The sequence below is a fragment of the Molothrus aeneus genome, chromosome 29 (genome assembly GCF_037042795.1).
Source record: "Molothrus aeneus isolate 106 chromosome 29, BPBGC_Maene_1.0, whole genome shotgun sequence".
NCBI lineage: Eukaryota > Metazoa > Chordata > Aves > Passeriformes > Icteridae > Molothrus > Molothrus aeneus.
The window spans coordinates 4,543,434-4,560,302 of record NC_089674.1 but is presented as its reverse complement, the minus strand read 5'-3'; the positions used below and the strand labels follow the sequence as shown (position 1 = coordinate 4,560,302).

Below are 16,869 nucleotides of genomic sequence, written 5' to 3'. Positions count from 1 at the left end.
AGAGAAAACAGGACAATCACCTGGAGTTCAAAATGAGTTTGATCCAGGAAGAAGCGGTTGAGGACGGAGGTGAATTGGTTCACTGCCCGGAGGAAAACCCTGAAGAGACAAAACCATCAAATAAAGGTGATTCTGTACCCAAAATCAATGACACTGCAGCTCTAGGCTCACAGCTCCTATGTGTAAGCTCAGCAGACAGCAACAGATGCTCCCAAAAAGGCAGGAATTCCTCTAAAGCAGGGAACATTCAGGCAAAGTTAACCCTTGGTTCAACAGCCTCAAGTTGCACTGGGGAGGCTCAGGGAAAATTGGATATCAGGGAAAATTTTCTCTCTGGAAAAGTGGTTAAGCACTGGCCAGTCCTGGCTTTAGGTTTCCCATGTGATTCCCCCAGAACAGAGACCAAAAAGGCTTCTCTGGTTTAAGCTGGAAAAAAGACCCCAGGGTTTGATTTCATTCTTCTGGGCAGGACAGAGATTTCCAATTCGACCAGTGGAAATGCACAGGAACTAAAAATAGCTGGGATCTGATTGAAACCAACCTGAAGTGGCTGGAGAAAATAAGAAGAAAATATATAAAAATATCAATAAATAAATAAATGAAAAGGAAAAAACATAAATGAAATCAATAAATTTAAAAAAATAACAAGAAAACTGCCACATTTGAGTCACCCTCCTGTCAGGTCCAGGGAGGCTCCAAAGCCAGACTTTAGTCAGACTTAAGCCTGTACTTAAACCAGACTTAAGAAATAAAAATAAATAAATAAAAATAACAAGAAATAAATTAATAAAAGGGCATAAATAAAATAAACAATTTTTTTTTAAAAAACAAGAAAACTGCCTTGTGTGAGTCACCCTCCTGTCAGGGATGCTCCAAAGCCAGACTTAACCCAGACTTAAGCCTGTACCTGCTCTGCATCATGTTCATGACCATCCAGTCAGGTGCATACACGTTCTTCCCAATCAGGTCCTTGAACATAATGAATGTTTCCATCAGGAAGTCCTGTTGGAAAAATAAAACCCATCAGGCTGCACGTGGTGGGTTTGTGTCCATGGGATTACAGGAGAGGCTGCTGTGACCTCATGAAATGCAAATGTTTGGGAGTGCACTGATTAATGATCGTGCTGATTGGCAATCAGTGCCCTGCCCTGCCTAACAGGGGCCTCTCATTCTGTGGATACAGCCCAATAATGAAATTATTCCTGACATCTCATCCATCCAGTGGCACAAGGATAAACAATTACACGGAATGTTGGTCTGTTTAATGATATCTGTCTTTGCTGTTTTGCATTAAGCTGTGCTGGAGCCGTGCACAAGCTGGATTAGAGAGCAAAACCAATATTGCAGGGCTTGTTCCCAAATCTCTGAGTGGTGACAATGCAACAGAATGGTCTAGAAAGCCTGAAATTACAATGTATTTTCACTCACTAATTAGAGTTAAATCTTCCCTGGTCCTGTTTAGGAACAGTTAAGGAGAGGCAGTGAATATAACATCAGAGATGTGATTTAGAATTATCCTACATGATTGTAGAAAAGACACATTTTGCACCAACACCCTCCAAACAAGACTTCAAACTTGGAACAAACAAGGTTGAATTGCAGAATGAAAGAGAAAAAAAAAGGAAAATGAACAGAGATGAGCAAAAGAAGGGAGTATCAGGAATATTGATCTCCTCCTTGTGGTCTCTGCAGGTACAAAAGCCACTCTGAGCTCTTAAATCAATTCTATTCTCTGCAGCAGCACGTTAATATTCAAATGTGAGAGGGACACAAAGAAGGTCACAGGAGGAGCCATCCCCTTGAAATGATCACCAGCAAAAAATCTGTTGAGCTGAACAGTTTGGGCTGAAGAATTGGCAAGATATTGATGGAGAAATGGGGAACTTGGTGCTGCCTCAGTAAAAATCCTTTCAGCATTATTAAATCAGAGCCTGATGAGAGGGTTGGCCTTGACACGGGCACCTTGAGGACATGAATTAACTCCTAAAAGTGCCAAACTAACAGGGAATGATGCCAAGGCAGGGCTGGAAGTACCAGCACAAAGAAACCCAATAAAGAACAAGAAAAATAAAAGCAGTTATTGCAGTAAAACAAAATTTTCTGTTGGTATTAACAACTACTACACCACTACAAAGGCAGGTTTGCTCCTGTAGATTTAAAGGTGTAGAAAAATCAGATTAGAAATTATTATTTCCCATGATCATCCTGAAAATCTCACTGGATGAACCCTTCCAGAATTCCTGAATCTGCCTGATTTGAGCTTTTTTTCCTTCCTTCCCAAGAAATGATTCAGGTAAGATAAAAGCAGTCCCAAACCTACATGAAGTGTGAGTGACCTGTAGATGGCTGTGTTGCTCCACGCTGCCTCAAGAGCTGATTTTGCAAGTGATTTTCTGTGAAATTCTGTAATTCCAACTGCACAGGGGAAAAAGGGATCACCTTGGCTCCCCAAACTGAGTTCCAAACCTTCTGGAGGGTTTTGGTACAGGAAGAACACAACTCCAGGCCCTTCTCCAGCTGGTATTTCAATAAACAGCCCCCTCCCAATTGCAAAATAAGGAATAAAGGGACATAAAAGCTCCAACAGTTCTTGTGTTCTGCACCAGTCTTCCTGAGATACTAGTTTGGGCCATTGTGGGGAGTTTGTTTTCTGCTAATTTTAAGCAGAAAACCCCTCAGAAATGTATTTCACCTTGTTTCACACCCAGAGTTTTTGGGGATGTGAATTTTTAACATTCTGAGAACTTTCTGCATTGCTGCCACTAAAGCAAGATTCAAGCATTTAATTAAACTTCAGAGGAGGGAAAAGAATGAGATATAAGAGAACAGGGGCACAAAGTGAGAGCCAGACAATGAAATGCTTTTCTTTTCTATCTTCATTCCCTCTTCTGGTTCCTGACTCAAATCAAACATTTTTTACCCATTAAAGATGTTTTTCCTCAATGCCACAAATGCTGCTCTTGGGCTCTGCTGAGTCAGCAACCCCCCAATACCCAGCAAGGGTGGCAGGAATGAATTCCCAGAAACTGTGGCCCCAGGAGCCACTGCTGAGGGTTTGCTCACCCCAAACTGAGCAGAGCAATGAGCCTGCAGAGCAGAGTGCTGCTGCTGGGTGGGCTGAGCTCACTTCCCAGCCAGGCTGACTTACAGTGATGTCCTGCCTGGTTTTGAAAGTGTTGATGTAATAGCTGTAATGGAAATCTTCCATCTGCCTCAGGATGGCTGTCATGCAGGCCACGAAAATACCCTGCAGAGGGAAAACCACAAATCACTGGGTATTCTCCTGGGTTAAGCACTCTAACTGCTAAGTGTGGCACGTCAGTGTGACCTGATCAAATACCACTGATCAGAATCCTCCTTATCTGGGTCCTGACATCAACCTGAGACTGCTCCTCTAAACCAGTCAAGAATTCCTAAAATTCAAGTTTGAAATCTGGGTGTTGCCTTCTTTCTCCCCATGGATCACAAGAGAAACACATCCTACAAACACAGAATTTTATTTTATATATATTGATCCACTCCATCAGATCTTAAAGATCTTTTCCAAGCTGACTCTGATTTTCAGATTTAGCAGGGCCAGCTGCAATTCTCATGGGTGGCTCATAAAAGTGATCCCAGACTTACCAAGAATCAGGTAAATCCCCAGCTCCTGGCTTCCCCATCCTTCTGTACATGAACTCCAGGGTGAATTAAAACACCCCAGAGCTGCCTGCACCCCTCAGCTGCCAGCCAGGGGTCAGAAATGCCCCTGAGGGGTCTCATCCCCCAGCATTTCATCCTGCTGAGCCCAGGTGACAAAATGCAGCAAAGATCCTGTGTCAGGCACTGCACTGACACAAAATTCTGTGCACAGGGGCCAAAAGGAAATGAAATCACCCCTAGTGACTCAGCTCGAACTGGAGTGGGATAACCTGAATCCTAATCCTCAGAAAAACACCAGGAGCCACGGCTGGGTGGCACAGAAGCCCTGCAGGGCAGGGACAGATGAGTTCAGCTGGCACTACTGCCCACTGAGAGCTCCCAGGGGATGAACCCACTGCCAGGGAGTGCTGGGGAAGGAGGGAGGGCTCCTAGGGAATGAACCTCACAGTTAAAGGTCCTGGGGAAGGGCTCCAGGGGCTGAACCCCTCAGTTAGAGCTGCTGGGGAAGCAAGGGGGGCTCCCAGGGGAATGAACTCCTCAGTCAGAGCTCTGAGGAGGCAGAGGAGGCAGGGAAGCCTCCCTGAGACTGAGGAACCCCTCAGTCAGAGCTCTGAGGAGGCAGGGAAGGTGGGGAAGGGCTCTCAGGGACTGAACCCCTCAGTCAGAGCTCCTGAGGAGGCAGAGGAGGCAGGGAAGGGCTCTCAGGGACTGAACCCCTCAGTCAGAGCTCTGAGGAGGCAGAGGAGGCAGGGAAGGGCTCTCAGGGACTGAACCCCTCAGTCAGAGCTCTGAGGAGGCAGGGAAGGCGGGAAGGGCTCTCAGGGGATGGAACCCCTCAGTCAGAGGCAGGGAAGGGCTCTCAGGGGATGGAACCCCTCAGTCAGAGCTCTGAGGAGGCAGGGAAGGTGGGAAGGGCTCTCAGGGACTGAACCCCTCAGTCAGAGCTTGGAGGAGGCAGGAAGGTGGGGAAGGGCTCTCAGGGGATGGAACCCCTCAGTCAGAGGCAGGGAAGGTGGGAAGGGCTCTCAGGGACTGAACCCCTCAGTCAGAGGCAGGGAAGGAGGGAAGGGCTCTCAGGGACTGAACCCCTCAGTCAGAGGCAGGGAAGGTGGGAAGGGCTCTCAGGGACTGACTGAATTCCTCAGTCAGAGCTCTGAGGAGGCAGGGAAGGCAGGAAGGGCTCTCAGGGGATGGAACCCCTCAGTCAGAGGCAGGGAAGGCAGGAAGGGCTCTCACGATGTGCGGGCTCTGGCGGCTCATCCCGATCACCGTGCGGTTGATCCGGCGCAGCAGCCGCTCCATCATCTGCTGGATGTGCAGAGCAGTGGCACCCTGGGGACAGCCAGCAAGGGACACTGGAGACCATTCCTCAGGCACAGCCTTCCAGGGGCAGCTCCCTGTGTGGGAGGACTGCCCTGGCAGGGCTGAATTTCATTAGGGGAAGTAGAAAAAGGAGATTTAAGTGCACAAGCAATTGATTCAAGCACTCTGGGATTCTCTGGGTGGAGAATTCCCTTAATGGATCTGCCCCAGCTTCATCAGCTCATCCTGGGGCTTTGACATCTCTTCTCTGACCAGCTCAAACCTCTCTGTTCACAGGCACTCAGAACAATTCCCATGGCCAGAGTGGGAAGTGCATTTTTCTGGCTGAACAGTGATTGTTGTCCCTATTCCCTATAACAGAGAATGAGCAACCTCCTCATTTTTATACCATGTAATACTTTGACTTGCTCCAAATTACTGAACAAGGCACCAAAGCAGCTGAGATGACATTTTGGTCCCTAGAAAGGGAAGTAAATGCTTCTAGTAGTGATAACAACTAATTCAACCTTTCCTGGCTCCTCTTCAGACAGAGCCCTTACAAAGAACTGCACAGCAAGACATCACAGTTTCTATAAATATCACAATTCTGACTCATTAAAGCACAAGTAGAGGATGTTTCTTTACTGTGACTTCTCAAATAAGAACTGAGCTGAACTGGCAGCCCTGAGAGCGTGTGCTCACCACATCTTTGCGGTCCAGGACCTCCAGGACACTGCTCAGGAGCTGGGAGCTGGCCTCGTGGTCGGGCTTGCTGGAGTTGTCATCCAGCTGCCCACTCAGCTGATCGATGAGCAGGGGCAGGAGGGCATCTCTGCACTCTGCAAAGTGACAAGGGACAGAGCAGAGCCTCAGCATGCCCTGGGTATGGGCACCTCACAGGAGGGTCCTGCTCTGATCCCGTCTGGGACACCAGAACCTGCTTAAAGCCACTGGAGTTATGACAAATGGGCTGGAGAGTCATAAATGATCAGTATTTGAATAATGGAATCTCAGAATAGGTTGAGTTGAAGGGACCAAAAAGATCATCTCATCCTACCCCTGCCATGGGCAGGAACACCTCCCACTATGGCCCAGGGGGCTCCAGCCTGGCCTTGGACACTTCCAGGGATCCAGGGGCAGCCACAGCTGCTCTGGGAATTCCATCCCAGCCCCTCCCCACCCTCACAGGGAGGAATTCTTTCCCAATATCCCATCTAACCCCACTGTTTCATTTATAAATTCTGTAAATTCCATCAAACAGCACCCACAGCTTCTCCCTCCTTCTGAATCACCACCCTGGATCAGGATCCCACACATTGGGCATTATATAAAGACTGGACAGCAAAAAACCTCAGTTCTTCCATGGCAAGGAATGTTTCTAGAGTTGGATTTAGTGGTGGACTGCCCCTGATGACTGTCAGGGAGCTCCTTGTGAAGGCTGTGTGGGCCCTGGCAGAGCCCAGAGCCTCCCAAGTGGCACTCACCAGCCTGCTTGAACAGGTCACTCTCCACGATCTTGGTCAGGCAGTTCAGCTTCTGCCGGACCAGCTGGTTGTCAGGGATGCTCTGGATGAACTTGCAGAAGAGGACACTGTGGGCAACCCAGAGGGAGCAGGGGGTCAGCACTGCCACCCAGCATCAGCCCAGCCATCCCCCACAGACACTGCCCTGCACCTGGGCCACACATGGAACCACAGCACCCCAGAACGGGCTGGGGTGGAAGGGACTCAAAGCTCACCAACTCCAGCCCCTGCCATGGCAGGGACACCTCCCACTGCCCCAGGATGCTCCAGCGTGGGAGGGATGGGACAGGCACAGCTCCTCTGGGAATTCCATCCAACAGGCACATTACCACAGAGCCCTGAGTGATTTTCAAGGGACTCAGCACAGGACTTGAAGTCCTGTTCAGGTGGTGGGGCATGGGTTGGACTCAATGATCTTTAAGGTGTCTTCCAACCTAGTCACAGAATTCTGTGAATTCTGTGAAGGTAAAACTGAGCAGTGTTCAGGAACTGCAGGCTCAAACCTGTTTAACTGAAGCTTTTATTCCAGGACAGCCCAGGTGCATCCCAAACCCTATAAGCAGGCAGTGCTCTGTGCCCTCACAGGTTAATCACAGTGGCTGTCACACCCAGGGACAGTTTGAAAGCCTCATTTGAACAGACTCAGCAGCCTGGAGAAAGCTGGAACATCCCCAGCACAAAGGCACAGCCTCCTCCCAGATGCCCCTTCCATCAGCAGTGGTGACTCACTCCAACCCCAGATTCCCTTTAATGAAATTCCACAGACATTTGCTGCCTGTCTGCTGCTTCCCAGCAAATCACTTGTGTCAGGACAGGGAGACAGGGCTGGGCAGCTCTGGGCAAAGCCCTGAGCACCACAACCAGGAACCCACAGGGCTCAGAATTTCCTGGATAAACATAACTTTTGGTTTCCCAGCCAAGGCTCAGCCTTTGTCACACTTTACAGGAGCATTCACCAAGAACTGGTGGAAACTTGCGTAAGATTTCCACACTTCACTGCCCTCAGATTTTGCTTTTCAGTAAAATCTCAAGGTGCCTGTAAGGATCCCAGAATCCTGCAATGATTTGGGTAGTAAGGAACCCTAAAGTCACCCAGCTGCACCGCTGCCACCTCCCACTACCTCAGGTTGCTCCAAGCCCCTTCCAGCCTGGGCTTGGACACTCCCAGACTGAAAAACTGGGATGCAGAGAATCCTTTGAACTCCACTGACTTCCTCTAAAGCCCAGCAAGCACTTCCTTGAGTCCATGCACAGGATCTGCACCATCAGATCATAACCAGAGTGGCTGTTTTCAGCCAAGTTTCCAAAATTCTCCCCAGCAGATAAACTGGGTTTAGAGGACAAACAAACTTCATACACTTACCTGAGCTCAACAGGGTCAAATACCAGTTTGACATCATTTATGATGCTTGGCAAATACTTTAGAGCTGCCCCCTGAAAGAAGAAAAAAACCAAGGACATGAAATGCATGTGGGAAATCCAGTTTTTGTCAAAAGCTAATCTGAGGACAACTGCAGACAACTGCTTTAAAATCAAAAAAATCAAATTTATGAATCCAAAGATCCTCCAGCCACGCCAGATCTGCAGGGCAGAGTGGGAAAGATGGAAGAGAAGGGATTCATGGATAATTCTCTCATTCCTTTTTCTGGCCCAGCCCCTTCCCAACTGCACCAGTTGATGTAACAGAAGTTTTTCACTTTTCCCTGGAAATTCTGCTCACCTTGATCTTGACAGCCTCCTCCAGGGGCCGGTCCATGAGGACATTGAAGGAGAGGAAGAGCTGGCGAATTGCATCATTGAATTCATTCCCATCCTCACTTTTCCCATACACACTGCAAAGAACAGGGCCAGTTACACACAGAAATCCAGCAGCTGAAACAGGATTTCATCCTGTGGAACAACATCTCCATGCCCTCTCCCTCGACAAAGCCATGGGGGTTAAAATGGAAATTGGAGATTTTGCAGCAGCCATTTCCTGCTGGAATCTGTTATAGGGGAAAACCCACACTTTTTAGGCTGCCACTGCAGCAAATTCTACTTGGGTTCCGAGTATTAAACAGGAAAAAAATCCAGAATGGACATGAATAAAGGGTTTCAAACCCTCACTGTCAATCTCTGGAAAGATGTTTTTGAGGCTGCAATTAAACCACTCTGATTTTACTCCAACTGGAGAATGTGTCTTCTCCCACCTCATCTAATGACTGAAGAAATCTGTGTATTGGTTTCTTAAAGTTTCTGAAAATGCGGAGGAAATTCCATGTTTTACTTTATAAAAATAAATACTGGGTTACTTTTCAGCTCTACCACGTGCTGCTTATTGCATGTTAGGGGGGACTAAAAGGTTTTTCTCCCTTCTAATCAGGTATTTCAATTTTTGCTCAACTCATTTGTTCCAGCCACAGACAAAGATCCTCTTAATCAGTCAGTGATAGAGGATTTGGTGAAGAGTATCTGCTTTAGTGATATTCACTGAAGGAACTCCAGTGGGTTTCCCAGAGGAGGCCCAGGGATGGAAGGGCTGGACCCACCTCAGGTACAGCACCCGGGACTGCACGATGAACCTGAACAGGTACTTCAGGGCTTTCAGGGCTGCAAAGAGCAGCTCTGTCTTGCTGGAGTCCTCAGCATTCCCCACGTAGCAGTTCAGGACTTTGGTGAGTTTCCTTTGGAAACAGAAAAAGGAACCAATACAGGTACAGCTCAGTTCCTGTGCAAGCCCAGCTTCCTCACCCCAGAGAGGAACTGCAGGCCCAGGAACACCCCAGGGCTCCTCCTCACAGCCCATCTCCTTCTCAAACCTTGGGCTGAAAGTCTACAGATTCCACCCTCTGGCTCTGCTCTTTGCCCTAAAAAGAGCTGTGCAGGAAGATGCAAACCCCACTCCCAGGGGAAGGGACTGAGGCTTTGTCCCTGTGTGAGGATTCCCAGGAGGGGAGCAGGAGAACAGGAAAGCAGTGATTGTGTGGCAGGGCAGGGAAGGAGGCACTCCAGGAGAGGGGAACTTCAAGTTGTGTTGATTTTAGGGTGACAGCCAGTTAATGTGGATCAGTAAAAATCAAAAGGAGATTTTCAGAGAGGAAAAGCAATTTGGTTTCTGGTTTTGCCCTCCCTATTGGCCTCAGCTTGAACTTTTCACTTCTGTTACCACAAGGGTGGTGACCTTTGGCTGAGGGGTTCTTGATCAAAGGGCTGGAAAGCCAAGATCTATGAGGGAAGTGTCTTTTCTGTCTGTTTTCACAGAAAAAAAATCTCACAACAGAATTTTTTAGAGGGCAAAAAGAGCAATAAGAAGGATTCTTTCTCTCCTGAACACAGAGAAGGGATAGAAGTCTGCTCCCTGCTGCCTTTATCCCACTAACATCATCAAAATGACCTAATGAAATACATCACCAAGAGCTGATGTCATCCTCAAAGCCCTCAGTGACACTGCTGGGTGACACCCGAGGCCTGGGCCAATACTCACACATAGGCCAGGGTTGCACTGAAGTGTTTGTAGATGTAAGTCTCAAGCACAGCGTTGAAATGCTGGAACTTGATGTCTCCAATCAAAGAAATAATAAATACCTGCCAAAAGTCCAGAAGGAAACAGATGCACAGAGCTGCACACTAACTTGAATAGAACAGTCTCTAATTTATTTTGCTGGGTTATAATTTTTGTTTTATCAACAGCATTAATGCTACAGAGAGTGTTAATAATGTTATAACAGTCACTAAATACTGTGTGTGTGCAATTTATTACTCTTTCCACTGTGCCTACTAAAAACCTGATGTGCATTTCAGTCCTGGCTCCTGAAAAAGCCTTAAGAAGTGTTTAAATATCATTTAATTCTAGAGCAAAATACCAATTGCTCATTGGAATCACCAGGAAATGTGGCTGAAAACAAACTCTGCAACCATAGAAGATTCACTCACCAGAGCATCAAACACCAGGAAATCATAGGTTTCATTTTCTGACATTTCCATCATGATGTTGAAAAGTGCATCGAGGGTGTCTGGCAAAAACTAGAGGGGAAAAGGAACAGTAAAAGGGTAGGGAAAGGCAACTGCTTCTGGCATCCTGCACAGGAGCATGAGTTGGATCATTCCTCCCCTTACAGCCTGGCTGGACTGTAAATCCTGTCCCTGAGAAAATATCTCAGAAGGGATCCCAGCCCTGTGTCCATAGGAAAACATCTCAGAAGGGATTTCAGCCCTGTGTCCATGAGGAAACACCTCAGAAGGGATCCCAGCCCTGTGTCCATAGGAAAACATCTCACAAGGGATCCCAGCCCTGTGTCCATGAGAAAACACCTCAGAAGGGATCCCAGCCCTGTGTCCATAGGAAAACATCTCAGAAGGGATCCCAGCCCTGTGTCCATGAGGAAACATCTCAGAAGGGATTTCAGCCCTGTGTCCATGAGGAAACATCTCAGAAGGGATTTCAGCCCTGTGTCCATGAGAAAACATCTCAGAAGGGATCCCAGCCCTGTGTCCATAGGAAAACATCTCAGAAGGGATCCCAGCCCTGTGTCCATGAGGAAACATCTCAGAAGGGATCCCAGCCCTGTGTCCATGAGGAAACATCTCAGAAGGGATTTCAGCCCTGTGTCCATGAGGAAACACCTCAGAAGGGATTTCAGCCCTGTGTCCATGAGAAAACATCTCAGAAGGGATCCCAGCCCTGTGTCCATGAGAAAACATCTCAGAAGGGATTTCAGCCCTGTGTCCATGAGAAAACATCTCAGAAGGGATCCCAGCCCTGTGTTCATGAGGAAACATCTCAGAAGGGATCCCAGCCCTGTGTTCATGTACACGACTGTCATGATCATCTCTAGAGTAAGGAAGATCTTTCTTCTCAGCTCTAAATAGCCCTACTTTGCTGTTCCATTGCTTTTTCATCCCACAGGATGAAGATCCTGAGCTCTCCAAAGCAGCCTGGCCCTGTCCCAGGCAGGACCCTGCACTCAGCCTGTCTGCAGTGACACAGGGACACATTAACTTCATGCTCAGCTGCTCCATAAAACCATCACCTTGCAAAATCCCAGCACATTCACTCTTGAGACCCCTCTCTGCAGGTAAGGCTTCCTCCTAAATCCTTCAGGTTTTCTGTGGGAATTCCCCCATTTCAGGTCTCCCCACAATATTCTATGAGATCTCTGGGCTGTCTCTGCTCCCAGATTCACAGCAAGCCCCTCCTCATTCACAAAGGAGTTGAAAATGAAAAGTTAGGCTTTGGATGTATCTCTTATTTCATAAGGATAAAGAGGAAAATAAAGTCACTGCTCTCTCCCTAATCCCTGTAATAATCAACTTCTGTAATTCTGGTGAATTCCACTTATGAGAGGTGGAGCACAGGTTCCCAGAGGAGCTGTGGCTATCCCATCCCTGGTGTCCAAGTGTCCTAGGCCAGGTTGGAGCAAGCTGGGACAGTGGAAGGTGGAAAAAGCTGATTTTAAGGTGCCTTCCAAGCCAAACCATCCCATGATTTGATGATTCTCCCATTCCTCAGCACTCAGACCTGCCCTCCCAGCCTACCCAGACAACACCAGGGTTGGTGGTGGGTTCAACACCAGGGTTGGTGGTGGGTTCAACACCAGGGTTGGTGGTGGGTTCAACACCAGGCTGACACACGAGAGTTGTGCACCAAGGAGGCTCAGATCCCTGGGAATACCTTCACGATTTCTCCTCCTTCCACCTCCATGAGCTTCCTGAGGTTGTGGGTGATGTTGCTGGCGTTGGAGCGCCAGTTCAGCAAACCCAGCAGGTCAACTGCAAGGACACAAAGAGCAATCAGCAATTACAGCTGCCTGAAGGGCTGCAGAGCAGCCCACAGCAGGGCTGGAGGCTATTTTTAGTCAGTGCACAAAGAGCAATCACCCTGAGGTACAGAATGTTACCTTGAGGTGCTTTTGTCTTGGCAAAACAGCAAAGCTCTGCTATAAATGGAAACCTGGCTGCCTGATAACACATTTGGAGACCATTCTGCAGGTTTTTTTAAGGTCTCAAGAGCAGGTATCTGAAGCCAGGAATTTTACTGGAAGAAGAGCACGACTCAGCACAGGCCCTTCCAGAGCTGCTGGAAGTCTCCCATCAGTGACCAGCCCAGGCTGGACTCAGGCACACACTGCTCTTCATTGTGACCCCTTGGCAGCAGGGCAGAGCTAATGCACATCATCACCCTGGAGAGCTCAGCCCTAACTGCTGCTCTCTGAACAGGCAGAGGAAAGAAGGCAATTAACCCCAAATACTTCAAATTCTGATAAAACACAGACACTGTCACTGACAGGTGACATTTCCACATGCACCAGCAAACTTGTTGGGCAGAGCACTGGCAGTCTGGATCGAATATTTGTGTGAAAGGGTTTCTAGGGGCTGCACAACATTCTGGGAGCTTCTTCTGGCAGCTTGATGGGACGGGGCTGCCACTGACACATGAGCAGCAAAATGAAAGCTGAAGCTCTCTGGCCACACACAAAAAGCTGCCTGGAGAACATGGAGAAAATGCCCTCTGTAATTCAGAGCCCAGCAGAAGCCCTACCATTCTGGGTGAGTTTGGTGGAGCAGATGACAGTGGCAATCTGGAAGCTGTCCTTTGTGCTGTCTTTCGTGGGGGTGAAGTTGGCCAGAGAGTGCAGGTTTTTCCCTGAGGGAGCCTCCTTCTCCTCCATCTCTGTTTTGGTGTAAGGAAGAGTCAAATAACTCTTGGCATCTTCCATTTTCTTGTTGTCACCCTGTTGGTTGGACACAGCAGGGAGAAGGGTCATGGCCCACAGTGACAGCCAGAATGGGTTTGAAACACTTTTTCATTTCTATCATTGTTTGAGTTCCTAATTTCAGGGATAAGTTGCCCATACTGCAATGAACTGAGCTATTTCCAAAGCCACAAAGTTTAGGAGGATTTCCCACCCCACACACACATTTTGTAGCTTTCTACTGCTTGGAAAATCAGCCAGGAGAGAGTTTTGATGAGTCAAACATGAGACAAGGCTGGAAATGCCCAGGTTACCTTGTAAATAATCAAATTGTGTTTGCCATCCTGCAGCGTCGTTCCATCTGCATTCATCAGCTTCACAAAGCCCATGCCAAAAGCCCTCTCAGATCTATCCCTGGCTGCAAAACAGGAGAAATCTTCATTAGCCATTGTCTTATTCATGTCCACACAATCCCAAATGCAGCCCTCTAACCTCATCAGCAGCTTTATTTAACAGGTAACTGCAGCTACACAAACACATCCTCCTGGAGCATCTCCCAGACACAATTTTAGTGTTTCTTCTGGACAGATTAATGGTTGGACTCCTTGATCTTCCAGGTCTTTTCTAACCTTAACAATTCAATGATCCTCTGAGATAGAATTCTATAGATACTTTTGGTTGGGATTTTGGTTTGTGAGCTGTGGATATGGAAGGATGTCACTGCCCTCAGAACCAGGCACCTTTGAGAGCCTTTAAATGGCTGAGCCTCACATTATTGATCTCATTTCAGGGCTCTGAAGTGATCTGATGGAACTTCTGGCTCTAATGCTCTCATTAGCCTTTCATCAGCCTAATTACAAATCCTCCTATAGGAAGATCATTAGAAGCCCACCAGGCCTTGCAGTGAATTTTGGGAAATAAATTAAAAGCCACACCCTACACTCAGAAGCCAAAGCAATACCAAACATTCACAATTGTCTTTCAGGGGGATAAACTGCTGCTCCTTACAAAATTTTAGTTTCAGGACAAAACCAGCACCAAATTTTGGGTGCAAAATATTGAATTATTTTTGGTTTTTTGCTTGCCACAAAACTGGGAATAAGTAAACTGAGGAAGAAGAAAATCTGTAACGCTGTGAATAAGCAGAAATGCAAGTTCTACACTCAGTGGGAGTGGGAGGAGCAGAGCAGTCCTGCAGGTGCCCCTTCCTGGCACTCACACTCCTGGGACGAGCGGTGACGGAAGGTGAACCTCAGGTGGCAGCGACTGACTTCTTCTATGGCAATGGCCACCTGCATGGAGAAAGGATGAAAACAGCATTGTCCCTTCCCCAGGCACTCTGCAGCACAATCTGGTGCTGATGCAGCTGCTGTTCTACATCAGTCCTGCTTTGCACACAGAGAAGAAGGCAGATGTAGAAGTTTCTGGAAAAGGGCTGTTGACAAGTTCGATTACCCGACCCTTGAGCAGACTCATGATGTGTGTCACTGCCTCAGAATTAGCAAGGGCTTTTTATCAGAAAAACACACAGAGCAAGGCTTGACTGGACAGAATTCAATGGTCTATGTTGGAAATGTCTCTGACCCTTCTAAACCAGCGTCTGATTGAGGTTCTGATTAACAACTGGCAAATTGCTGAAAAGACTCTTGAGCTGTGCTTGTTCTCCTTCCTGCAAGGGGCCCTGCAGGGGATAACAAACACTGCCCCCTCCTTTAAACAAAAAGGGGGACCTGTGGATGTGGCAGTGTAGTCAGAGAGACAGGAATAGATCACTTTCCTAGGAATTGTTCTGGACAAAGCTGTGAGAAACTCAGAGAAAGAATTAAACCAATCTTGCAGCTGGTGCTTTGAACAGCTGTTTTCTCATAAGATGTTTACCTAAGGGTGTCCTCTTAACTAGCCAGTGGTGTGAGGGGTGTTGATTAAATGACCAATCAGGTCCACCTCTATCAGAAGGGTGGATCAAAGAATGGGTTTCTAATAAACTCAGATTAACCAGCTGAAGTGAGTTAGAGTTTATGTGTCTCCTCACTCCCTTCCTGACTCAGCAGCGACACACAGTTGTCACAAACACGTTTTATGAAAAATCTTTTCTTTAGGATTTTTTTTCCTGAGAAGCTGAGAGGCCTCAGGAACAAAATGTAACCAATGGTTATCTGCTGCTGTGGAATGCAACAGGTGCATCTGGGATTGGTCTCATGCAGTTGTTTTCAATTAATGGCCAATCACAGTCCAGCAGTCTGGACTGTCTCAGTCAGTCACAAACCTTTGTTATCATTCTTTTTCTATTCTTAGTTAGCATTGTGATGAAATCTTTTCTTCTATTCTTTTAGTACAGTTTTAATATAATATATATCAAAAAACAATAAATCAAGCTTTCTAAAACATAGAGTCAACATTCTCATCTCTTCCCTCATCCTAAGACCCCTGTGAACACGGTCACATGCAGTGATGACAGAGCCATACCTTGACAGTCTCGTACCAGCAGGGCTGCTTGACCTGGTAATAAACCACAGACTTGTACTCCGAGACTCCCTCGTAGCCAGCCCCAGGGTGGATGGCTTTCTTTGGACAAAACACAGGCAGGGGGAAAAAAGGTAAATATGGAGGATTTTGGGTGTAAATCTCCAGAGGATGTCAGAGGCCGTCCTACCTCCTGCAGGTTCCCGTCCTCGTCGTGCACAGACATGGTGACCTCAACGTTCTTGGGGGTTTTCTTCTTGCCTTTGTCAAACTCCCCCTGGATCAGGGTGACGTAGATGTCATTCCTGACATCACCTGCAATTCCCAGAGTTTAATGAGCTGGATTCTCATTCCCACTGTGACAGCTTGAAATTAAACACCCTTGGGTACCACGTTATCCTAACTTCCTCTTACCCTTTAATTAACAACACCCCCATCACACCATTTTCATCTCTGTCTCAAATTACATGAAATCTTCTAAAATGAACCATTTTCCTTTCTACAAACCTCTGTACTTATGTTTTGTTTTGTTTTTTAATTTAATGAGCTCTCTAGAGTTAAACCCACTCGGAATGGGTAGGTCAAAGCCATATGCAACAAAAATTCCTTCGACTAAAGAGACATTTTCTTCCAAAAGCTCCATAAACCATCATTTTGCCATAAGAAAGGAAACTCATGTTTTCAACTTCTTGTGACAAAAAAATAAGAAAATAACCTGGAAATTTGAAGAGAAATATAAAGTTTTCAGATTTTTTTTTTTTAATAAATCTTTTTGTGACTGAAATTCTAGCATTTCAGGTGGCTCTTTCACTCCATGGAATGTAGAAGCACACAGGACCTACCAGGAAGGATGATCTCAGGGAACCCCATTTTTCGAGCCACTGCAGTGGATCTGTCTACAAGGTGGGAAAAATCCTTCTGAACCTGAGCCAGATCCCCAGGGAGCAACTTCAGGGAGACCCAGAGACCTAAGAAAAGGGAGATGACACTTGTTTACTGAAAATAAACAGGTACAAACCCGTGAAATTTAAGCCTGTGCTTCCAAAAAAATCTGTGTTTTCATGACAATTCCATGTCCCCATCTGGTTCTCTCTTGCCCAGTCCTTCCTGTCCCTGAATCTGAGAAAGATTTTTCTTGGCAAGAAGATTCTCTGAAACAAGCCCCAAACTTTCAGAGATGAATCTTGAGTGTCTTTGAGACAAGGAAGACCAGAAAAATCTGGAATAATGTGATTTAACCCCAAAGCCATTTGGGACATGCAGCCATG

General features: G+C 47.0%; 1 protein-coding gene across 1 annotated transcript in view; it reads right to left on the bottom strand.

The window, feature by feature from the left end:
- Positions 1 to 16,869, bottom strand: part of DOCK5 (dedicator of cytokinesis 5) — an 85,853-nt gene that overhangs the window by 33,118 nt on the left and 35,866 nt on the right. The window contains exons 13-30 of the mRNA XM_066567197.1: positions 16,444 to 16,569; positions 15,792 to 15,916; positions 15,605 to 15,703; positions 14,358 to 14,430; positions 13,453 to 13,556; positions 12,985 to 13,177; positions 12,118 to 12,215; positions 10,380 to 10,469; positions 9,931 to 10,031; positions 8,996 to 9,130; positions 8,188 to 8,299; positions 7,831 to 7,901; positions 6,429 to 6,535; positions 5,647 to 5,783; positions 4,879 to 4,974; positions 3,149 to 3,247; positions 908 to 1,002; positions 21 to 99 (exon numbers count right to left, since the gene is read on the bottom strand). Of these exons, the coding sequence (XP_066423294.1) occupies positions 21 to 99; positions 908 to 1,002; positions 3,149 to 3,247; positions 4,879 to 4,974; positions 5,647 to 5,783; positions 6,429 to 6,535; positions 7,831 to 7,901; positions 8,188 to 8,299; positions 8,996 to 9,130; positions 9,931 to 10,031; positions 10,380 to 10,469; positions 12,118 to 12,215; positions 12,985 to 13,177; positions 13,453 to 13,556; positions 14,358 to 14,430; positions 15,605 to 15,703; positions 15,792 to 15,916; positions 16,444 to 16,569 (1,940 nt within the window). The remainder of the gene's footprint in view (positions 1 to 20; positions 100 to 907; positions 1,003 to 3,148; positions 3,248 to 4,878; positions 4,975 to 5,646; positions 5,784 to 6,428; positions 6,536 to 7,830; positions 7,902 to 8,187; positions 8,300 to 8,995; positions 9,131 to 9,930; positions 10,032 to 10,379; positions 10,470 to 12,117; positions 12,216 to 12,984; positions 13,178 to 13,452; positions 13,557 to 14,357; positions 14,431 to 15,604; positions 15,704 to 15,791; positions 15,917 to 16,443; positions 16,570 to 16,869) is intronic.